Source organism: Erigeron canadensis, chromosome 3 (genome assembly GCF_010389155.1).
Source record: "Erigeron canadensis isolate Cc75 chromosome 3, C_canadensis_v1, whole genome shotgun sequence".
NCBI lineage: Eukaryota > Viridiplantae > Streptophyta > Magnoliopsida > Asterales > Asteraceae > Erigeron > Erigeron canadensis.
The window spans coordinates 90,743-114,970 of NC_057763.1; the positions used below are offsets into that span (position 1 = coordinate 90,743).

The 24,228-nt window shown below is 36.2% G+C and overlaps 3 protein-coding genes across 11 annotated transcripts; 2 read left to right on the plus strand and 1 right to left on the minus strand.

Moving 5' to 3' along the window:
* Nucleotides 1–6,695: 6,695 nt before the first annotated feature.
* On the plus strand, nucleotides 6,696–13,291 carry LOC122590676 (ABC transporter C family member 3-like). 9 transcript variants are annotated; one of them, XM_043762854.1, is made up of 11 exons: nucleotides 6,722–6,873; nucleotides 7,837–7,890; nucleotides 8,540–10,334; nucleotides 10,404–10,490; nucleotides 10,581–11,180; nucleotides 11,264–11,428; nucleotides 11,504–11,798; nucleotides 11,879–12,090; nucleotides 12,175–12,480; nucleotides 12,591–12,876; nucleotides 12,956–13,291. In XM_043762854.1, exons 3-11 carry the CDS (start codon nucleotides 8,595–8,597, stop codon nucleotides 13,066–13,068), a joined length of 3,804 nt encoding a protein of 1,267 aa, XP_043618789.1. In that variant the 5' UTR covers nucleotides 6,722–6,873; nucleotides 7,837–7,890; nucleotides 8,540–8,594; the 3' UTR covers nucleotides 13,069–13,291. The 9 variants fall into 9 exon arrangements, with proteins under 9 accessions (XP_043618792.1, XP_043618793.1, XP_043618794.1 ...); XM_043762851.1 differs by having other exon boundaries at nucleotides 6,724–6,873; nucleotides 7,710–7,890; nucleotides 12,573–12,876; XM_043762850.1 differs by having other exon boundaries at nucleotides 6,724–6,873; nucleotides 12,573–12,876.
* Nucleotides 13,292–15,612: 2,321 nt separating this feature from the next.
* LOC122592386 (scarecrow-like transcription factor PAT1) lies at nucleotides 15,613–18,758 on the plus strand. Its single transcript, XM_043764599.1, has 2 exons — nucleotides 15,613–15,858; nucleotides 17,011–18,758. The coding sequence occupies exon 2, from the start codon at nucleotides 17,075–17,077 to the stop codon at nucleotides 18,626–18,628; it is 1,554 nt and encodes a 517-aa protein (XP_043620534.1). The 5' UTR covers nucleotides 15,613–15,858; nucleotides 17,011–17,074; the 3' UTR covers nucleotides 18,629–18,758.
* Nucleotides 18,759–19,403: 645 nt separating this feature from the next.
* Nucleotides 19,404–21,614, minus strand: LOC122593141 (FRIGIDA-like protein 1). Its single transcript, XM_043765501.1, has 3 exons — nucleotides 20,758–21,614; nucleotides 20,207–20,370; nucleotides 19,404–20,106 (listed from the first exon to the last, which is right to left on the minus strand). The coding sequence occupies exons 1-3, from the start codon at nucleotides 21,473–21,475 to the stop codon at nucleotides 19,561–19,563; spliced, it is 1,428 nt and encodes a 475-aa protein (XP_043621436.1). The 5' UTR covers nucleotides 21,476–21,614; the 3' UTR covers nucleotides 19,404–19,560.
* Between the last annotated feature and the right edge of the window lie 2,614 nt (nucleotides 21,615–24,228).

The following is a 24,228-nucleotide window of genomic DNA, read 5'->3' on the forward strand; positions in this document are numbered from 1 at the left end:
TTCGGGCAAATCGGTGCTCAGATGCTCGATGAGATCTATCGTACGCAACCCATGGATAAGTCCAGAAATCCTTTGACTCTCCGGAAGTCCCCGTAATTGTTGGGTTTCATTGGTGTATCTGACAATGAAATCCCTTGTTTTTTCACCTTCTCTTTGTTTGATGTTGTGCACAGTGATGTTTGTCTTCCTGTGCTTCTTCTGCATACTGAACTGGGATTTGATCTTATTTTTAAGCGTTTCAAAACTATCAATGTTGTTTTTTGGCAGCCCGTCGATCCATTCTTGCGCATCATCTATTAATAGATATGAGAATGCGTGGCAGGTGGTTGGCATATCCCACCTCTGGATCAGAGCTACTCCGATAAATTTTTTCAGGAAGTCATTCGAGTCGCTTTTCCCATCATAATGTCCTAAATGTTGTGGATATTTCATTTTTGCTGGTAGCGGGTGACTTTGTATTGTCATCGAGAATGGGCTCTCCGTGTAAACCAGATAAGAGAGATTTACTGGCTCTAGGTCTTCCCACTCATAAGAATCGTAATCTGGTCGGACTGTGTTCCTTCTGGTACGGAGGGATCTCTGCTGGTTTCTTCTTAGTTCCCCTTGGATTTGCCGAGAATCTGGCAGATCTTCCAGATCCTCATTAGCCCCGGATGGGCGCCTTTGGAGAGGTTCTTGGAATGCTGCTTCCCTTTGAACAGTCGCATTAGGTCTCGCCCCTATTTGTATCCCCGTTCCTCTCGGAGGGGTTGCGGTCATTGGCGTCTGGCTTTCCTGCGGGGCATTTGTTTCCCTATTCATTCTTCTTGGGGGAAGTTCTGCCTCGATGTGTTCGTCGACCGAATCAGAATCGTACTCGTTTTCCGAATTCCTGGTGACGTTGCGGATCTGACTTGCTGCTCTTAAGCGGTTCATGATCGTGCTTAAGGTGTCGTACTTAGCTCGTACGTATGCGTCGTTTATTTCGTGTTCACCTGACGTTGATGCCCTGTTATTACCTCCTAGGGGTATTTGTGCTCTTTGACTTATGGACGCGAAACCTGGCCTGTTCTGCTCCGGCTCCTGCCTCTGGAGGGGGGTCGCCATGAACCCGGTACTGCTTTGTAGAGGCGTTACTGTGGATCGGCTCAGGCGGGCCCATTGTTGGGCCTCTTGAAGTGTGGCCTTGTGGGGGCATCTTGAAGTGTGGCCTTGTGGGGGCATCAGGATTCTAAATGGGTCCGGGCTTTATGGTATTGGCCTTTCTGGTCCCGGGCCTCGCAACGTTACTGTGGACCCGCTTGGCTTAGGAACAGATCTATCTAGTGCACGTTCCTCCGGGGTGGAACGTTTTGCGGCACGTTCCTGTGCTATGGAACCTCCTGGTGGGAGTCCCTCCGGAGTAGGTCGTTCCACAGTGCGGTCTTGTGGCGAAGACTTGCTTGGATATCGTTCGAGGAATATCTCTGCAGGTTTGTCTTGATCCGGGCTCCGGGTCTCAGGCCTTCCTGCGGTATCCTGAGTGTTTAACGCTTTGCCCAGGTTTGGACTATAGCCACCTGCCGTAATGATAGGTGGGCGATAGCTCCGACCGGGCGTGTCAAAAGAGAACCCATCTGGGAAGTCTGACCCACCTGGCGGTGTTCGGGGTCCTCCTGAATTAGGTTTCCTTGGAGAGTATTCTCCGTCGGCCATTCGATTTTGATTATTGTGATCGTGGTCGGGGTTTTATTTGGTGCTTTCTTTTTTTTTTTTTTTGGTGTCCCACGGATGGCGCCAATTTGTTTAATCAAATAATCGCACTATGGCTCAACCGGAGGTATGAGTGTGGTTGGTGATGTTTATTGGCGATTCCCTTACGGTCAGAGGGTCGGAGACTGCTTTACGCCTACTGTTTGTTGATCCTAAGTCATTATGCTCGACTTAGGGTTTAAGGGTTTGTTTTAGGGTTTATTCGGAGGTCGAATAAACTGTGAGGGTTTTGTGATTATTACATATTGAATGTATGTTGTGTATGATGATGTGTCGTATGGCTCTTCTTCTATTTATATAGAGGGTAGATAGCTTGGAGAGGAGGGTAAGAGAATTAGGGTAAATCTCTTCCTCCTTTGTGAATATCTTGTTTCCTTCTTGAGGAGATTTGTGGTAATCTTGTTACCTAGTCGTGTCCGGGTATATCGGAGCTTCAGTATATGTTTAATAGGATTATCATGGGAAAGATCTTTATCCGATGTTTCTTGTATATCTCCTCAGAGTTGGGTACTTGCTACCTTTGGAGTTCCGGGATAATCATATTGATCGGAGGTTAAGTTCCGTTATGGGCATATATACCTATTACCTGTACGAAGCAACTTTTTTCTATCCAACTCCAATCAACAAAATCTTAGTTCCTTCTTCCTGAACCACCTATAGAATGGTAAACATCTAAAAGGTAAGCGACTGCTTAGTGAATATGCTTGCATACAATCATATAAACGAAGGAGGGCAATGCACAAAGGTCTATTGCATATAGACTATGGCACCGTCGTGCCATATTTATAATACTCAACTTTGTGTCAACGCATTACATGTATCCATATAAGCAAATAATTACAATCTCAATAAACAAAATCAATGCTCCACATGAGCTATGTCCCACATGGTCTATGGCCACTACTTAGGCTCGTAATCAAAGACAGCCACTACTTAGGTTCAACGCCAAATCAATTACCACACACGGAATCCACCATCATATGGTAATTGACCCAAGACATACATAAAAGTATACAAGAAAACTCACCTTGTTCGCGACACAATATTCAAATCAATATAACCACAATGCACAACAAGCTTTTAACCTATTCAAATCATCACAAATACGCATATAAGACAATATTCACCATTTTGGCTACTCAACCTAGCCTTTCAATATTTCATTAGCATTCCTATTTCAACCATCTTATTTTGCTATTGAGTTGCATTTCTTTCAAAAATTCACTTGATGAATTCAACTCATCAAGTTCAACATCATTCCATTCAACTAGCAAAAATCATCATTCTTTCATAATCAAAGTTTCAATGTCAATCATTTAAAATCTTAATTAAATTCATCATGCAACTCAATAACAAACTATAATATACAAGAACTTGGGAAAAATCATACCAAAACTCAATTCTAATAAAACCCACAATTTGGTGTTTCAAGAACCCTAATTCACAACAAGGAAATTGAAATTAGGTTAAGGGTAATCATTACCTCCAAGAAAGAGTTAGAAATTAGGTTTAGGATTTCAAATTCTTCTTCCTTTTTCTCTTGAATATTTCAGCCACCACACACCACCAAAAACCCCAAATTTTCTTATTGTTATGATTCTTGAATAATAGGATATTATTATTCTTGTTGATGATAATTTTCTTAAAGAATTGAATGAGATGAAGGGTTGATGTTAGATTGAGATGAAGAAGATTTCAGAAGGGAAGAAAAGAAGAGTGGGAAATGACTCACAAGGCAAAAGGATGGTTGGCACTCCGTGAAGATGTCACACCCCTTTCTCAAAATTGTAGGTATTTTACTCGCTAACCGCTAAAAGTCCAACTAAATTAACCCCATAACCAAAAATAAAATACTAAGAACTTAATTTAATGTCAAAACTACAAAAAGAGTTAATTTATTACCTTAAAATTCTTAGGGTGTTACAGTAAAGATATTATTAGAACATGAGGATTTTTTTTAAATATATAATATGAGGAAATAGGTTTGCCTTAATCTAACAAGTTATAAGTGATATTTTTTTTAAAAAAACTTTAGAAATGCTTTCAAATAAAATGTGTCACTTTTTCAGTTGATTTCGTATTTTTAGTATGTAAGTTGATAGCAAACTACAAGTTTAATTTCTAGAAATCTTTCGTACTTTTTAGCTGTTAATTAATTTGATATGTTTTTATTTAGCCTTAACATTTATATACCAAAAGATGTATCGATTTAGCCGATGTCGGTTATCTTTCTTTGACTTTTAAAGTGAATAATTTTTTATGTGAGTTCAACTTTGTGAACCGGTGCCGAGGTAGATGCTGATAGACTTATTGGAGCCTGAGGTTCACTCATAACCATCTGTCACATTTGATGGAAACATGGCACAAGTTGTCGAGCATCATGGAAGGTATTGAATCTACCGACTCTTCGCTTCGATGTATTCGAGGGATCATTTCAATCCAATTACTTATAAATTGGATGTATTGAGTTACATGTTATATCTAATGCATAAAAAACGAATAAAAATGTTGACTGATAGCAAATTCAATCCTATGGAGTTCTTAGACCAAATCAAGTTTTAAGCCAGCTATTTTGTAACAATTTTATGTAGTTTTGTGGGTGATATTTGAAGTCATATCTCTTCATGATGTTTTGTTATAAGGACTATCTGCAACCAATTAGTGATACAATCAATCGTTGATGTAAGGTATATATAGAGATTAGCTAATATAAGATAATTTTAGATGTTTTACGAGCCTTTTTGTTTACCATCTACATTTAACAATAGATTTCATTTTATCAATATTCACATATTAGCATTTTAGTAATAAATTTCACACATTGGAACCAATAGTTTTTATATTATCAATATTCACACATTGATATCTTTACTAATAAATTTTTCATTTTAATAAATATTTTTCATCTATATTTTAATAATATTTTTCATGCTTTATCTTTTGGCTCCAAATTAAGATATTAAAATGTGTAATTAAGTTTGAAACTTTTGTGTTACTAGCAAATTTTATAAGAATTCATCACCTAAACATAAGTGTACATGGTATAACTTATATTGACGTACATTATTATAAGGCTTTTAAACAGTCGGGTCTTAAATAGTAGATTAACACTCCTATATATATATTTACAAAAGTTGGTCATCATTTTTAACTAACATATAAAGTTGTTTTTTCTCATACATTTTCTTAAAGCTATATTTGAGCAACCGTGCAAACAATTTAAAATTTCTTCGGTATTTTGAAGTATATTGGTACGCAATGTTTGTATTGTATCATGTGAATTAAATCTTTTTTTATAACTATATGTATTTTTATTTAATTTCTAATTTTTTATGATTCATTTAATGACATTTTTTAATACACACAGTAGTACATGTGTTAGTTTTTCATTTATTTATTAATGATTAATTGGTTAATAATTATAAATTTTATTAGTCCATGGAATGCATGAGTTATACTTCAAATTATTTCAAGTCCTATAGTAAACGTCCTATTTAGCTAGATTAATTGAATCAAATCTATAAGGGGGAGGGAGTGGTCATTCCATAAACAAACTTTTATCAATTTTTTACCATATCACTCTACAATAAAAATCTTCCACTTAATTTTTTCTCAAACTTTACCCAATTTTACCAAAATACTGACATTACTTTCATCAAACTTCACCAAACTTATAAATGCTATTTTCACATCATATTTTTTATGCCATTTACTTTTAATACATAAAATTAAAAACTATATAAATTAAAACATTTAAATAAATATAGATAAAATCAACAATAACATAAAATTAAAATGCAAGGGCGACTGAAATGTAATTAGTATAAATATAAATATAGTTTCAAGTTTTGTATAGTATCAAATCTTAGGGACTAAAATATAAACAATAAAAACCTTTTCTTAAAAAAAAAAAAGTAAAAAAGATAGAGATTACTTCTTCTACTTCCTTATAAGACTATACATACATATGTATATGACACTAGAAGAAAACATAATTAATTTAATTATAGGTATTATAAGTATTTCGAGTATATATTATAAGTATTTCAAATAAATAAATTTAAATTAAAAATAGTAATAAAACAAAAAAAAATATTTTGAGATTACTTAAAAATATTAGAAGAAATGGCATAATATAAATTGATATACGAGTATAAAACTTTCATTGTCATACATGATACATATATACATAAAAATAAAAAAAAAAAGGAACAACCATGCTTTTAGTCATTAGTGTCACCCACAACCCCTATTCCATCCTCACTCTCTTCGGTGAAGTTTGCCGAAATCCACACATTCTCTCCTTTGGCATAACACTAGCGGTGGTGGTATTGCCGGCTGGCGACTCGGTTAATGGGTTTGCCGAATACCACTCCTTAACATATACAATACTTACGTCTACTAAATACTAAGTTGAGTTCCCAATGTAAGTACACATTTTATGAGTCACTAACCACATTCAAATCAAACATATGAGGATGTTCTCTTAAATATGTTTTTTAATGGGGCTGTTTCACAATGATAATGCATTGATTAAGAGTGTTTTATTGAGTTCCAAAACCATGCTCTTTTTAGGGGCTTTGGACAATAATATCAAGTTTGACTTCGTGTAGATATTACAATCTATTTATTAGATGCTTACATATAAAATGAATATCTAAGTTATTATAATACTCCATTTTTTCTATTTTAATTGTTTTATTTTGACTAGTTAACTCTTTTTCTTCTGACTTTGACCGTAAATATTCTTGTTCGTGTTATATATTAGTTGATGAAAGTTATATCAATAAAAAGTACATTTAAAACTCTATTAATTCATATATGTTATATTGAGTATATAATTATATATTCACTTTCGTTATAATATTATTTTTATTATTATATTGAAAATGAGTCAAGAATGCCAAGGTATTATTGTAGCTAAGGCTACAAACAGGAGGGTTACACGTGTTTTGTTTTTTCAGTTTTCGGAGTCTCATTATTTTCAGTTTTTTCACACACTTGTTTTAACTTATCCTCTACTCTTTTCTCTTTTCATGTGTTACCTTCAATCGTCGGCAATAATTCACTTTGATGGAAACTAACAGTTAGCTTATTTTACTCCAAATTCAACCTTTATACATCTCAGGCAAAAGATATAAGGTATACCTATATATGTATATGCAAATTGATAATTTAGAACTAATTGCTGATTGCAAACTAATAATTTAATTAGAATTAATTGATCATTATTCTATTATTTTGGTAAACACATGTGTGCGTGTCTGTGTTTCGAACTTAAAAAAAAAAAATAAAATTGGTTCGTAGGTTGTAGTTGGGGTAAAATGGTTGATATCACAACACCAGTAAGACCACAATTATTCATTGTTCAGTCACCTGATTCTTTTGATGAAAAAAAAGATATATGGAACAGCTTTCTAAATCACCCCTTAATAAGGTTTGTTTTTGTTTGATGTTTTTTTGGGTTTTATCCAGTTTATTTATGTGTTCGTGTGGTTTGTGACTAGGAGCTATTTGTTTGTTTGTATGTTTTGGTTTGGTTGATGTAGTTGGTCTTTGGGTTCGTTTTGGGTTGGGTTTTGATAGCACTAAACGGAATGAAAACTTTTGTAAAACATGCTCAACCGGATAGAAAATGACTCAACTGGGACGTAAGATCATCTTTTGGTGATTTTCATGCTAAAAAAAAAAAAGTATAATTCCTGAATTTACAAGCTTATATTTAAAGAAGTTAGAAATTCTCTTAAATTCAATTGATAAAGATTTTTTTCATGCTAGTGATTAGTAATTTTTGAACTACATAAAGATGCTAACCTCAGTAACAAACTCAAACAAATGTAATAATTAATAAACATGTCACAGACATCACCCTTAACAAAATCCTATGACAACTAAAGAGTAGTACCAGTTTGGCGAAAGACCACTGGTAACTGTTTGTCAGTCTTCGTGTCACAATTTAAAGATAGAAACTATTGCAGGCAAGAAGCAGGCCTGATCAGGGCCCTCAAGCCTATATGAGTTGCATTTTAATATAGCGGAACTTTGAGTTTGAACTTGTCATATTGCAAACGCTTATTCCTATGCTCTCAAACTGGACATTGCTAGGTATTTGAGCACCATATTCATATTAGAGCGTTGCCCCGAGAAGCAAGCCAGAAGGTAAAAGTGGAATGTACGCTTTAGATTATAATTATCTTCCAAGCGTAGTCCTGCTACACTTCTGCATACATTTGTTATCGTTCAGAATAAAGTTGGTCGCCAGACTTCAGACCTCAATGATACATGAACACAAGGTCAATATATTCAAATTTTCAAATATTTGGGTTTTTTTTTAATGTCCAGATCGAATACCACAACGGGGGTATGTTTAAAAAACTGAGAAAGATTTATTTGAATGTTTTTGGATTATGAATTGGAAAATTACGGTGAATTTAAAGGAGGAATAATTTTTGGAAAGAACATGGATTTTGGCATAAGGAACAAGCCAACATACAAACATATAGAAGGCATAAAGAACAAGAAACAACTCCATTGCTGGCTCTGCATCAACGGGGACCATTGTACATGAAAACCGCCTAAAAAGCAGCCACTTTTGCAACTCTTATCAACCTAACCAAACTTTTTGTAGCATTAGGCAAATGTATAATGCCTGTTGATGTAACGAATACACCAATACATGTAACAAACCTGCGGTCACTTGCTAGTCATAACTTACTACATCAAGACATGTTTATTGAGTATATTATTAAGTTAACTAAGTCACAAACAAACACCTCTAACAAATGTTAATGATTGATGTCAATTTCAGGCTCTCACACACAATTGGAAACTGCAATATATAATGCTGGAAGATCCTCAGAATAATGAATGATCATCAACAACCGCTCTTAACAACAGATAATTCCAGACCTTTAACGGAAGCAGCAGCAGGAATAAACCCCCGTTATGGCATCTTTAGTCTAGTCACATTCTCTTGGTTGACCCCGTTAGTTGTCACTGGACACAAGAAAGCATTAGACCTCGAGGAGGATGTGCCTCACCTTTATGGCGTCGATAGTGTCAAAGGGTCCTTCCCCGTATTTAAGAATTACTTGGAAACCCCCAATCACAACCGCCTTCTTACAACTTTCGGCCTTGTCAAGGCTTTGATCCACACCACATGGAAAGACATCCTACTCACAGCATTTCTTGCTGTTCTATACACCCTTGCTTCTTATGTTGGTCCTTATCTCATTGATGCATTTGTTCAATTCCTCAACGGAAATCGCCATTCTAAACTTGATGGTTATCTTTTCGTTTTTATCTTCTTTCTTGCCAAACTTGTGGAATCTGTGTCACAAAGACATTGGTTCTTTAACTTGCAAAAAGGTGGAATTCGGGCTCGGGCAGCTCTTGTTGCCATCATTTACCAAAAAGGTTTGGCCCTCTCAACCCACTCAAAAATCAGGCACTCTAGTGGTGAGATCACTAATCTCATAGCCATTGATGCTGAAAGGGTGAATGATTTTGCTTGGTACATACACGATATATGGCTAGCAATCTTGCAGGTTGGCTTGGCCTTAGCAATTTTATATCGGAATCTTGGGATCGCTTCACTTGCTGCATTAGTAGCCATTGGTATCATACTGTTGGCTAATATTCCTCTAGGGAGTTTACAGGAGAAGTTTCAAGACCAGTTAATGACATCAAAGGATACCAGGATGAAAACAACATCTGAACTTTTGACTGCCATGAGAATCCTCAAACTTCAGGGCTGGGAGATGAAATTTTTGTCCAAGATTTTTGAGCTTAGAAGTCTTGAAACAAAATGGTTGAAAATGTTCTTGTGTACTTCCACCACAATCATATCTATATGTTGGGTTGCCCCAACTTTCATAGCCGCAGTCACTTTTGTGACATGTATGGTTTTAGGGACCCCTCTCGAACCTGGGAAGCTATTGTCCGCAATTGCAACATTTAAACTACTTCAACAACCGATTTACAATCTCCCTGATACGGTATCAATGATCTCACAGGTGAAAGTCTCATTAGATCGTATCACATCATATCTCAATCTGGATGACTTAGATTCTAATCTTGTAGAGACGTTCCAACGAAGTAGTTCTAATGTTGCAATCAGAATAACCAATGGAAGCTTTTCATGGTCTGGTGAACCAACATTGAGTGATATAAACATACAAATTTTTCATGGTATGAAAGTCGCAGTTTGTGGTACAGTCGCGTCAGGAAAATCGAGTTTACTTTCATGTGTTCTTGGGGAAGTGCCTAAAGTATCAGGAAGTGTATATATCAGTGGTACAAAAGCTTATGTTGCTCAGTCTCCATGGATACAGAGTGGGAAGATTGAAGAGAACATCTTATTTGGTAAAGACATGGATAGAGTAAGGTATGATAAGGTTCTAGATGCCTGTGCCCTCAAGAAAGACTTGGAAATTCTTCCTTTCGGTGATCAAACAGTTATAGGCGAGCGGGGAATCAATTTGAGCGGTGGTCAGAAACAGAGGTTACAGATTGCACGCGCTTTATATCAAGATGCTGATAATTATCTATTTGATGATCCGTTCAGTGCAGTTGATGCTCATACAGGAAGCCATCTCTTTAAAGTAAGTAACCTGCCATTGTTTGTAATTTGTTACCCCAGAGGCATCCTTGACATAACTTTTGAAATGCAGGAATGTCTACTGGAATTTCTAGAGTCAAAAACAGTTATTTATGTCACCCACCAAGTAGAGTTCCTCCCCATGGCCGATCTTATCCTGGTAAAACTATCGAGAGCGTGTTTCTGTAATTTCTTTCCTTTAATTAACATGAACCAGCACTGAGTCCGACACTTCTAAATTTTCAATAAGGTCTTAAAAAGTGGAAGGATCGTACAAGCTGGAAATTATAATGACATTCTCAATTCCGGAAGTGCGTTTATGGAACTTGTTGGTGCACATAATGAAGCTTTATCAATAATTGATTCCATAGAGACGAGTTCCAAATCTGAAAATACAAAAGTTATTGAAAAGGGCATGGTTGATGTTGAATCCAATGATACAAAAGGGACGAAAACCCAGATTATTCAGAAAGAAGAACGAGAAAAAGGAAGTGTTGGTTTTTCTATCTACTGCAAATACATTACAAGTGCTTTCGGTGGTGCTCTTGTGCCTTGCATATTACTGGCAGCAATCATTTTCGAGGTAGTTCAAGTTGCAAGTACTTACTGGTTGGCTTGGGCTTCACCAGTATCAGAAGACATGGTGCCTCCAGTTAAAGGATCTACACTCATAGTCGTTTATGTAGGTTTAGCAATCGGAAGCACTTTCTGCATATTTGGTAGAGCAATGTGTCTTACAACAGCTGGTTATAAGACGGCCAATCTACTATTCCACGAAATGCATTTATGCATATTTCGTGCTCCTATGTCTTTCTTTGATGCTACCCCAAGCGGACGCATCCTAAATAGAGTAAGTCAAGATGTTTTGTGGTTTATGTATTGCTAAAAATGCACCTTTATAGATAAAGTTGGCTTCATTTGAATTTCCTACAGGTATCCACAGATCAAAGTGCAGTGGATTTGACAATTCCAAATTCAATTGGCGCTTTTGCATTCGCACTAGTACAGCTTCTAGCTGTCATCGCTCTCATGTGTCAGATCTCATGGCAGGTGTTCCTGGTTTTCATTCCCATTATTACTATTTGCATATGGTTACAGGTAACACCTTCATGATCATTTTTGTAACTGTGACTCGCATAGCAGTATCTGTAACTTAATTTTTATTTTCGGTAGCAATATCATATCTCTTCAGCAAGAGAGTTAGCACGACTAGTTGGTGTACACAAAGCTCCCATAATACAACATTTTTCAGAAACTGTGTCGGGTTTAACAACCATAAGGAGCTCCAACCAACAACAGAGATTTCAAGATACAAATATGAAATTGATTGATGCATATTCCCGACCAAAGTTTCACAGTGCCGCTGCTATAGAATGGCTATCATTCAGGGTGCAAATGCTGTCGTTGGTCATATTTGCTTTTTGCTTAGTTTTCTTACTGATTATCCCAAATGAGACCTTTGATCCAAGTAAGACGGTTCATTTCTGCAATATACTTATCATATCTTCAAGGCAGCTAGCCTGATTTACATTCTTATCAATCATGGAGCTATCGCGGGATTGGTGGTAACATACGGGCTTAATTTGAACAACCTACAAGCTTCAATGATATGGAAATTATGCAACATGGAGAACAGCATTATATCTGTTGAAAGAATACTTCAATACACATCAATCCCCAGTGAGGCGCCTCTTGTAGAATCAAAGAGGCCAAACGACCTATGGCCGTCACATGGAGAAGTAGATATCCATGACCTTCAGGTAATAGATTCCACCTTCAGCTTACCAATCTATCCAAATTAAAAAAAAAAAAAAAAAAAAATTGCAAATTGTTAGTGTGTGTAGGTACGTTATGCCCCACACATGCCCCTTGTGTTAAGAGGACTTACATGCACTTTTCATGGAGGTACCAAGACGGGAATTGTGGGAAGGACAGGTAGTGGTAAATCAACACTTATGCAGACACTATTTCGAATTGTTGAACCAAGCAGGGGAGAAATTTTCATAGATGAGATTAATATATCATCAATTGGGCTTCATGATTTACGGTCAAGATTGAGCATAATCCCTCAAGATCCAACCATGTTCCAAGGGAGTGTTAGAAGCAATCTTGATCCGCTTGAACAGTATACTGAAGAAGAGATTTGGGAGGTAGACTGTATGTATACATAAATAGTATATAGATTGATGTTACTTCTTGTTAACTTCTATTTGTATCTTTTTCTACCCCACTTACTAATTAGGCTCTAGATAAGTGTCAGCTGGGGGATGAGGTTAGGACGAAAGAAGGAAAACTTGATTCGGTAGTTGATGAAAATGGAGAGAACTGGAGCATGGGTCAAAGACAACTGGTGTGTCTTGGCCGGGTGCTACTAAAGAGAAGCAAGATTTTGGTGCTTGATGAAGCTACTGCATCCGTTGATACATCAACTGATAATAAGATACATCAAACACTAGCGAAGCATTTCTCTGACTCGACTGTGATCACAATTGCACATCGAATCACGTCTGTGCTCAAGGGTGACATGGTTTTAGTGTTGGAACAAGGTTTGATGATCGAGGCCTTGTCTAAATTCTTATCAGTTAGGTTGTATACAGTATTGACGTAGTGTTGATTGTATTGCAGGCCTCATCGAGGAATATGATTCACCATTGAAGTTATTGGAAAACAAATCTTCTTCCTTTGCAAAGCTTGTTGCTGAATACCGCGGAAGATCAGGTTCCAGCTATGGAACCTAGGTAGTATTTATTCACATAAAAAACAAATCTGGCCGGGACGTGATCTTCAAAAACAAAGAATAGCAACATGCTATGAAATCTAAAAATAACTACAGAATATAAAAATGAATTATAATATCACACCAGTATTTCTATAATCCTATTGGTAATATTTACATTTTGAACTCTACATATTAAACCCATTTATATTATCTAATGCCTATATATGTATTTTCTGCTGATCTGTTTAATTGGTCATGATAATCTATTAATCTTGTCCTCCAAAAATATAAGACCAGTTAATTATCCATTTACTTCCCGTAATATCTAACAAGTAGAGTCTTTTGTTGGTCATATAAAACACCAACACATAGAAAATGGGCTGAAGATATCAGTCCATGACTTAACATAAGTAACGCTACCTCCAATTCGTGCTATAACTTAGCTTTAAATAAAATTAGTTATGCGTTTTTGATTCAACTTGTATAAAACCCAACAGAGTTTCTAAAACCAGTGAGTGATAAAAAAAAAAATTTCATATGCATGGGTTTAGTATATTAGAATTATTTTATTGGTGATAATAAATTTACAACAATTTTTATTCTATCTATAACAAATATAGAGTTAATTGCAAGATTGGTCCCTGTGGTTTGTACATTATAGCAAGGGGTCCCTTTTCAATAATCGTTGCAATGGGGATTTTTATTTTGAGAATTTTTTACAAAATTGGTCTAATTTTAACGGATCTGTTAAAGGTGGCCGTCAAGTATGCACGTGTGTCTCACGTGTGGGGGTCCCTATGGGGTGGAAAGTACATAAATACCCCCACATGTGCGTGTGAACTTTTGCTGAGTCTGGTTTAGGTATAATCATGAGGGTTGCTAAACTGTGTTTTTTAAGGCCTGGTCATAGAATTAGTTTGATAGACTGTGTTTATGGATGCTATGTAAAGAAGAAGGGGTCGACTAGGCCAGATCATGAGTGAATAGAAAATCGAAAATGTACATAGCAGTTGCGACACACGTGCACACTTGATGGCCACCTTTGATGGATCCGTTAAAATTGGACCAATGTTGCAAAAAGTTCTCAAAATAGGGACTCCATTGCAACGATTTTCGAAAAAGGAATCTTGCAATTAACTCTAATATATATTTGTTTAAAAGAATAATTATCGTAAATGGATAAAAGACGTTGTAAATAGGTAATATGTTAGATATAGGTTTTATATTCAATAATAACGGTATCACATATGAGCTATTAAGATATTTGAGTACTATGGGTCTTATTTGAAATTTTCAAGATGAAAATATCCTTCCAAAGTTTGGTTGACAACACAAAAGTTGGAATGATCTAAACAACCATTATTTTGACTTGACTTTCAGTTTGATGATTTCTATATCTTAAATGTTTCTGACTAAAACTCGTAACCACAATACAAGTAAAACATCAACTTTTTCGAACAATTATATTTCAGCTTGTTTCTCGGGGTACATTTATAAATAATCGGATGAAAAGAAATAAAGAATATATAAACAAGTATTAAAATAAGATTTTGTAATTAATACATAAAGATTCAAAAAACACGAATATATATAGATATATAAAATTGATATATGAATTGATCCCTATTCATTCGGTCAAAGTCTTTATGATCTTCATATATCACATATTTAACAAGTATAAGAAAAGAAAGAAACTGTTCAGTACATACTGTCTTTCGCGGGTTTTGAACTCCAATATCTCGACGGTGTAAGGGACAGGTTAAGATGTAGGCGGACCTTACCCATACCTAAGTAGAGAGGTTGCTTCCAGTTTTGTATATAAATGGTAGAAAAGATCCTCCAACCTTTGTATGGGATGAGTATCAAACCCAAGACCTTTGTTTTCATCGTATAACAAGTATATAAACTGGTATTCGAAGTTGAAAACCAATTTATAATGATTCCATTCATGATTTATGGATACCGAAAATGATGCGTAATGAATTCCAGTTAAAAAAAAAGATTATTTTAATTGTTTTACTATAGTATTTATAATAAATTTACAATAACTAATCTTATATACACTAGTTCTTATCGGTGTTAATCAATGGATAGATAATGTTAATAAATGACTTATAAATGACACTGTATACCATCTTTGAATCAAATCAAGGTAAGTTGGTGCCCTAAACATTGCCATATACCTCACCTAAATGGGTTACCTCACTCTAACAATAAATATATATATATATATATATATATAGCTTCACTTTCTTTACAAAACTTTTATTAAATGCTAAATGAAGTCATTAGGGCTTCACTTAAAGTTTAATCATAAATTTTATAGTAAATATAAAACTATTTAATGCATCTTAACAAAATCTCATGGTGTTTCATTTAGGAAAATGTTTTTACTTTCCATATAGAGAGAAGTTTTTAGATTATAGCTATGGGATCTCGTGTATATAAGTTCAAGTCAAAAGATTTAAAAACCGAGTTGAAATCAAGAGAAAGAAGAAATGGTTAGGCAAACGTGTTGTTTGAACATATTTTGATTTTTCGATAGTAAAATAAGGGAGGACACGCCGAGATGAGAATGAGATGGGGTAGGAGTAGTAGACCAAAGAAATCAAAAGCAGGGGAGTGAAACTTCCTTCCTGTCGTAAACAAAAGCATCTACATACATGTCTCTCTCTCTCACACACACACACACTTTCCTTAATATAATCCCATATTCCATTCGTTCTCTCATAAATCAGTCCAGTAGCTGCTGCTTCTACTTCTAAGACTCGCTCACTTTTCACCGTCTAATCTAACCATACACATACAGGTATTTTCCCCTTCTTCATTTTCTCCAGTTCAATACGACAGACTAATTGTTGTATATCTCTTAATAATACAAAAGCAAATTCATTCATTTGGATTTGAGATTTGATTGTTTTGCTTAGAGTTTACTAATAATAATCATTTTTATCTGATTTCTTTTCGGCCAAACGAATTACTCTCTGTTTTTCCTTACTTCCTTCCTGATTAGATTAGATTAGATTAGGGTTATATGCTACTGTTAGTACAGATCTCCCCCTTCTTTTTTTATTTATTTAAATTTTACTACTTAATTAAATTATATTATATTGGAACATAACTACTGGGTTGTAGCTGCTTTTTGTTTTTTGTTTTCCTTCTACAGTAACTACCAGTAGAACATTGTTTAGGTCAGGTCAACTGTCTGTTTGTCTCTGTTGTTGCTGTCCTTTTCATTTACTTTGCACAACAGAAAAGCAGCTCTCTAACCTACACCTACCCTGTCCCTACCACACCTCAGGCCAACTTTCCACCCGCGACCATCTGCTACCCACATACCCTACTCGCGACCATCCCTCAAAATTCTGATATTTTTTTTGTACATGTGTGACGTGTCAACTCTTGAAGCTATACTTTGTAAAAAGTTGCCTCCGTGAAAAATGTACGTCTCACGAGTCAAAGTCGTGGGTCACATGATAATTTTGGCACATTTGTGTTTTTTAGACTAGATTAAATTGATAAAACACATCTATTAAAAACGAGTCGTATGCCGCACAATGCGGCGGCGATAGTGGTAGTGGCACAGGGTGGCGGTGACGCTGACGGGTGGTGGTGGTGACGGGTGGTGGGGAGTCAAGGGTGGTGAATGTAAAAGTAATTGATGTTAAAGGAGGTATTGTAGTTATTTCAAGGATTGAGGGATTTATGTTGTAGATTATTTCATTAAGGGTATTAATGTATTATAGGTATATTAGGTTGAGATGTATAAATTATAAATAAAGGAAAGAGGTATTTTAGGTATTTCAATTCCTTAATTGAGATTTAAAAAAGAGGTTGGTGCTTTAACATGTATTATAGATATAGGTTATAGATATAGATATAGATATAGATGATGGTCTTGGTGAAAAAAATATACATGTTATCAGACTCTACCTTATGTCATCAATTTCTATGCTTGCAGTTTAAAGGAATCAATTCCAGGTCTTCTTCTTCTTCGTCTTATGACCTCCTGAGCAGCTACAAGAATGCAGAAATCCAACAATCACCATCACCATCACCAGCAGCCCTATTACTGGACAGCTACTACTAAGCAGCAACATTTGGATCAGACTGTTTATTTTTCTGGTGGTGACGTTGATGGTGATGGAGATGTAAGCCAAGGAAGCCAACAGTTTTCTTCTGATCACACACTCCCCAACAATTCTTTCTCTTCAAATGGCAGCCCCAGTTCGCTTCACTCCTTCCAACCCGAACCACTCTATCATTCCCCTGATGACTACACCTCTCACCTGAATATGGACCCTCATTTGCAGAACACCATTAGAGAATTAGAAACTATCATTGGAATCGATCAAGACTTTTCTTCTTCCAATTGGGGTGATGGTGGTGGGTGTGATACATATAATATCATTCCAGCCGACGAGGAATGTAGCATCATGGAAGAGATCATTGCTAGAGGAGATTTAAAAGAAGCTCTTCTTGCTTGTGCTAAAGCTGTTGCACAAAACAACACCGCACTTGCTGAAAAGCTAATATCAATGTTACGCCCTTTCGTCTCCGTTTCTGGTGACCCTTCACAAAGATTAGCTGCTTACATGTTGGAAGGCCTCGTTGCTCGTTTGTATGCCTCTGGTACCTCTATCTACAAATCTTTGAAGTGCAAAGAGCCAACTGGTGGTGAACTCTTCTCCTATATGATGTTACTTTACGAAGCCTGCCCGTATTTCAAGTTTGGTTATTTATCTGCAAACGGGGCCATTGCTGAAGCTACCAAAAATGAAGACTCGATCCATATAATTGATTTTCAAATTTCACAGGGAGGTCAGTGGGTGACTCTTATCCAAGCTCTAGCGGCTAGACCTGGTGGTCCACCAAAGCTACGCATCACTGGCATTGATGATTCTAGAAATGCATTTGCTAGGGGTGGAGGACTCAATATTGTTGGTCAGAGACTGGCCAAACTAGCAGAATCTTGTAAAGTACCTTTTGAGTTTTATGGCGTGCCAGTTTCTGTTTCCGACATTGAGATTCAGCATCTTAGGGTTCAGCCTGGGGAGGCATTGGCAGTTAATTGTGCATTGGTGTTGCATCACCTACCAGATGAGACTGTGCATCCTCAGAATCACAGGGATAGATTGATAAGGCTCATCAAGAGTTTGTCTCCAAAAGTTGTGACTCTTGTTGAGCAGGAATCTGATGTCAATACGACAAATTTCTTTTCCAGGTTTCAAGAGGCATTCAGCTACTACTCGGCCATGTTTGACTCGATTGATGCAACGCTACCAAGAGATCATAGAGAACGGATTAATGTAGAACAGCATTGTCTTGCTGGTGAAATAGTTAATGTATTAGCATGTGAAGGGACTGAGAGGGAGGAGAGACATGAGCTTCTCGGGATGTGGAGGTCACGTTTTGCTAAGGCTGGATTCACTCCATTCCCTTTGAGCACCTATGTAAATGCCACCATCAAGACCCTGCTTGAGAACTACTGTGACAAGTATAGACTTGAAGAGAGGGATGGCGCTCTGTTTCTTGGATGGATGAATCGAGATCTGGTTTCTTCTTGTGCTTGGAAATGATAATGTAGGCCTAGTTTGTAAGTTTTAGATGACATTTGTAATGTACTTTATTCATGCAAACAATGTGTAATATACTACTAATATGTTTCAAATTACATAATGTGGTAATAAAGGCCCGTTTCTTGTATGATGTCTGCCTGTTACATGTTTAAGGATCATGTATTAGCTGCTAATGTGGTAGATCATGGCCATGTGAACATCGAGCAAACATGCTATTGTTTGGTACTTTTGCCTCACTCTTCCTGTAATCTTCAACTGTGTTCTGCTGATGTGTATTGTGGATTTCAGAATGAATCTGCCTCTATAGTCAATAGAGCCTATTTCCCATCCATTTAAACTGTAGTTTTCATGCATATATCTCATAAAAATTCTGTGCTTAGTGCAGTCTAAATCCATGTTCAGTAAAAGCAATCTGGATAATGGGCAGGTGCTTTACTGGTTTGATAATTCAGTACTATGCCGGGCCGGTTGGAACTGTCAGCATGACTACACATCATCTTGATCATAATTAATATAAAACTTCCATGAAATATATCTTGATGAAATCGAATACAAACAACTAATATGTTTCTAATGCAAATGATACATGCAGCAAATTCAAATGCTATAAATATCTGATTATATCAACCCAACGTGGAAGATGATCGGTGCAATAAAGGATGATTAGAAATGGATTTGTTTTTGGTTATAGATTTAGCAGAGCTAAAATGTTGAATAACAATGTAAAAAGGAATAAACTATGTGCAACAAACATCACCCAAGTTAGGAGCAACAATAACAAAAGGGAATGAATTTTTCTTAAAAATTTACAGCTTGTTGCCTAGAAGGCTGTGAGCACCTAACAACACACATCATATTTCCAAAAAGAAAACAGATTAAAAAATTGGATGTGGCCAACCTAAGATTATTATGACTACTGGAAATTTAAAGTTTTATTCCGATATCCAACCATTTGAATTGTAACAAGATGGAGGGTGTGACTGTGAAACACAAAGGCCAGTCTCCTTATCAACAGGCATCAGATTGCCACTGTGACCGCTATTTGCTCTTGCCAACTCACAAGGACTTGCTGGGGCGGTATATGGAGCAGTGGGATCAGAGCCACATGAAGAACTGTGGTATTGATCAATATGGCCTGTCAACAAATCTGATGCCTGTGAATGAGGTTCTTCAGCCGGCATGGCATTCTGTGGTTCTGCAGATGCTGCAGTTTGAAGAAATTTGTCTTGTTTTGGTTTCTTTGTCTTTGACAGCAGCTTCTTCTTGGATACACGTGCTATTGCTGGTCGTTTTTTGCTACCAGGATCATCGTTCCTTAGTTTCTTTACAAGATGTTGTTTGGCATTTTCCGCCTCATTCTCGAGTTTGTTAACAAGTTCAACCACACTATCCTTTGGGTACTCTGTGTGCAGGTGATTTTCATCAACGCATTTGATAATGGCCTTTAATGTGCCGATTTCTCTCAGCATGACCTCATTCTACATACATGGAAAGAGTTAGTAAAACTAAAGAGAGCGAGTGGTTAGCGGAAATCTTTAAAGTTGAAAACAACGGAAGACTTGGGAGAAGTGAAATTACACAAGCTTCTACATCGTGGAGTGCCTCCTCAATAGCCGTAGTAGACATTAACTTGCGCTCTTCCAAGAGACGAACCGGTGGAAAACGATCGGTCGTGTGAAGCTGAAGGCTAAAATTGACAGCAGTAATATGCATGCCTTTATCAATGAGTTTCTGAATAAGATCTGCACAGATGCCATATCATCAGAAGACCTCCAATACCAAGTTTTAGTTGGCAAGAAAAAGCGACATAGGGGGGGATATAAATACATATTTAGGTAAGTTGACAATACATGAAGTCAGCTAGCATCTACATCCAGATCTAAACTAAACTATAATGATTAGGGCGATGTATTGGTCGGTGAGTAATTAGATCAATAGACACAGTGTGAGATACATCCTATCTTAGTCAGTGAGTCAGTATAATTAGATCAACAGGGATGTAGCAAAAACATAGACAAGCTTATACATTTTGGATTACTTATTGTATGTGTGAATATTGAATAATAATACTCGTAGTAAATAACAATAATAAATAAATAAAAAAAAGTTGTTGTGAAAGGGGGAATTACCATTGATGTGATTCGGAGTAAGAAGTTGTGGACAAAGATGGATAGCATGGGAAGGCAGTGTTTGGGCAAGAATGATAAAGGAATCGATAACAAGGTGGTTGTCAAATCGGTGAATCAAACCATAGGCCTTGACAAGAAGCAAAAAACCCAATGAAGAAGAACTACAAGTCCTCAATTGGAGGGCAACCTGCATAGCCTTATCCTTTAATGATTCAATGTCTGCAGGTTCAGGTGGTTGGTTTTGCATAAAACGTATCAGAGCTTGCAACATAATAACCAGAGGAGAAGAGGGGTGGAATTGATCCAGTGAAATCGAGTCGAGAACCATAGCGGGTGCAGTATGAGGTGCATAGCGGGTGAAAGCCTCAACCAAAATTGAAAGTGGATCAGCAGGAGCGGATTCACTTTCACTACTAGTAATAGTAACAACAAACTGTTTTAACCCTAAACCATCTGAATTCTCACATAAACGTTTCAATTCCGTACTCCTTTCTTCTACTGGGGATTGGTGGCGGAGGAGGAGATTGTATTTAGTTTGGAGAGAGGACTCGAGTTTTTTCAAGTATGAATCCAAATCCTCCCATTTCAGATTCCTCGCCACACTATCACTACTATTTGATTGAAGAACAAGGAGGAGGTGTTTCAATGATTCCCGGAGCTTTTGTTTCTTGCCGTCGATTTCATTTATCGCACTGCATATTTCACCCATAATACCCATTCTAAACCCTAATTTTTCTTCCCCAAACCTTTTCTTCTAATCCACCACTTGTAAATATCAGGGGGGTTTTTAACATGGGGAACACAAGATGATGTAATTAATGTATCTAAACAATTTTAAAGACAACATACAATTTATATATATATATATATTTTCTTTAATAAAAACGTTTAGTGCTCTTCATTGAAAAAAAATAAAATAAAATAAAATACATTTTACTAAAGTGCAGAAACGCACGGCTTTGCGGATAAAGTTCGATGGCTCATATTTTGTGTTGTTGATCATATTGGTTTGGGGTACATGTTTTGTATATATGTGTATGTGTTTGTATTGCATAATTGTACACTTGTTTTAGAAACTCGATATTAATAAATCTTGCTAATGAATGTCATACGTTTAATTATGTAGGTTTCTTAAGTTTATATATATATAATAATTGTCATTTATGTATACATTGATACCTTTATTGTAGAAAAGTATTTGGTTTCTATTTCATAAATATATATCTCAATAAATAGAGTACAGACCCGTATGATGCACGACCAGGTAAAAACATTAATGTTTTACGCTTTTGAGATTCCATCTTATCATCCATATGTAGCACGTTCGTTTCATTTTGTAATGGTGTTGATGTAGGCATTAGGTTTTAGGGAAAAGATATAAAAAAAATTGGCTTTTTCATGTTTTTTGTTGTCAATGGTTTGACAGTGAAAGGATTTGTGATTTGTAATTCCTTCTCTGAACTTGGTTGTCACATGTAATAAATGTCCAGAAATGTGGCTGTGTGTGGCATGTATTGTCAATGTTGGGTTTGCATATGGAGAGTCATGGGTGATGAAAATAGAAAGGCAACATTGTAGTGTCTGCGAGGAATCGGGTTTGGAAAGTTGAATGTATTGTGTATCCGAAATGAAGAGTAAAAGAGTTACAATTTTTCTAAAAACGCTCCGAAATACAGAGGTTTACACCTGTATCGCAAGCCTCACACCAAAAGTTGTTGTCCTTTTGCGAAACTCTTGTCCTGCACTTTCCATTGTTGCCTGTGAAGTTGTACCAACTCGTAATCCCCATATTAGTAGTATGTATAGGACTTGAGCTCGACATAAAATTTTAACATAACCATACAAACTATATAAAAAAGTATACATTATAATGAAAGTAAATAAAATAAAACAAACATTTCATCAATGTTGCTCCTGAAAAACTTATTAATTCCGACTTAGAAAATAGAAGATTTTCACTACAGATGGATGCAACTACGGGTGACATTTAGAAGTAACTATTTATGTTAGCTATTCTGCACATAACTTGATGCATTATCCAAATGTAATAAGCCCATTGTTTTTGGAAGACTTTTCTTGCTTTATCAAAAAAAATATACACAATTACATCATGTAATCTTTTAAAACATGCACTAACTGAAAGTGACTCCTTTGATCCATGTCTAACTCATTTGTAGCTCAAACCTTAAAACCTTATCCTCAGTTAGGCATTTTTCGTCAAGGAAAGTCTGCAAGTTTGTTATCATGTGCAAGCGTGTGTCGCCATCAACCTTCCAACGATCTTGATCTTGCTTGATACAAAAAGCATCAGAAACTGCAAATGCCCAAACGAAAAATGTAAGACTATAACCATTTACTTTTAGAAACTGGGCGTTTATCTTAACATACTAATAAACAAATATGTATCTAACGAAGATCCAAAGTGGGAATATGTGGTAAAAAGCAGTTCCCGACAAAGAAATATATGTCGAAAGTCGTCAAGTACGTATCCGCGGAAATGAGATACTAATAAAGTAAACAAACCCCACCTTGCTCGTTTTTGGACTTTTGGTTGGACACTCATTGATGCATTGGAAAGCAACCCACCTTGCAATTTTCTCATACACAGATTCACTTAAAAAGTTTAAATCAGTAGACTTTAGGCAGATAAAACGTGTATAAAGCTTTTTAGAAAAGAAAAATAAAAGACACCTTGTTTACCAAGGTCCGCGTAATTATCACCTCAACTGTTCCAATCTATGCAAATCATTGTGTTTGACTAAGGGCACCAAGCTTAAAAAGAAATTCATGTGCCTGCATTTGGAGAAATCTAGATAACATGAAGAGAAGATAAGCATCACAAAATCCAGACATCAATAAAAGCAAGTAGATACTTCACAAACGTCCACTGCAGGTCTTATATATGATAAAGAGAGAGAGAGAGTTGATTTTTCTAGCTCCCGTTGTACTGAATGCTGAAATTGAAGAAATCTGTCATTAAAGGCTCTATCTGAATTTACTCTATAGGTCATGAATGTGGACCAGATGTATAAACCTCCAAATGCACATGAAAAGCATGGCACTTAACTTAATGACACCGGCAAGAAAGATATCAAGTTTGATTAAAAGGTGATCTGGTCCATGTATCCACATCCTACAATGAACACTAACGACTACCTACCTCTAAAAGGCCCTACTATAATAATACTTTACTATAAACATCAAAGATTCCTCATAATACTTTCTTGTAGTAAAACATGCTCACCTCTTTATCCTTATCGGTAAGCATAGGCAGATTGATACAAAAATTGCTATATAAGAACCTTCCATTCCTAACCTTCATAATCAATGATACAGTCTGAATGCCAAGTTCTCCAGCCCTATAATCAATAGTTGTTTATCCCTGTACTACTAACAACACCAATGATTCTTTTCAAATTAGCACGAAAGAGACTGAATTCTGAGCAAGGGAACCTAATAACCTAAAGTGAC

What these genes read in the sequence shown, in the direction of transcription:
- LOC122590676 (XM_043762851.1), top strand. Translation starts at nt 8,595, where the DNA reads ATGAATGATCATCAACAACCGCTCTTAACAACAGATAATTCCAGACCT. An exon ending in CAGGAAGCCATCTCTTTAAA is followed by an intron (nt 10,335 to 10,403) that starts GTAAGTAACCTG and finishes TTTGAAATGCAG; the next exon opens with GAATGTCTACTGGAATTTCT. An exon ending in GGTTTTAGTGTTGGAACAAG is followed by an intron (nt 12,877 to 12,955) that starts GTTTGATGATCG and finishes ATTGTATTGCAG; the next exon opens with GCCTCATCGAGGAATATGAT.
- LOC122592386 (XM_043764599.1), top strand. Translation starts at nt 17,075, where the DNA reads ATGCAGAAATCCAACAATCACCATCACCATCACCAGCAGCCCTATTAC.
- LOC122593141 (XM_043765501.1), bottom strand. Translation starts at nt 21,475, where the DNA reads ATGGGTATTATGGGTGAAATATGCAGTGCGATAAATGAAATCGACGGC. An exon ending in TACTCCGAATCACATCAATG is followed by an intron (nt 20,371 to 20,757) that starts GTAATTCCCCCT and finishes GCATCTGTGCAG; the next exon opens with ATCTTATTCAGAAACTCATT. An exon ending in TCCACGATGTAGAAGCTTGT is followed by an intron (nt 20,107 to 20,206) that starts GTAATTTCACTT and finishes CCATGTATGTAG; the next exon opens with AATGAGGTCATGCTGAGAGA.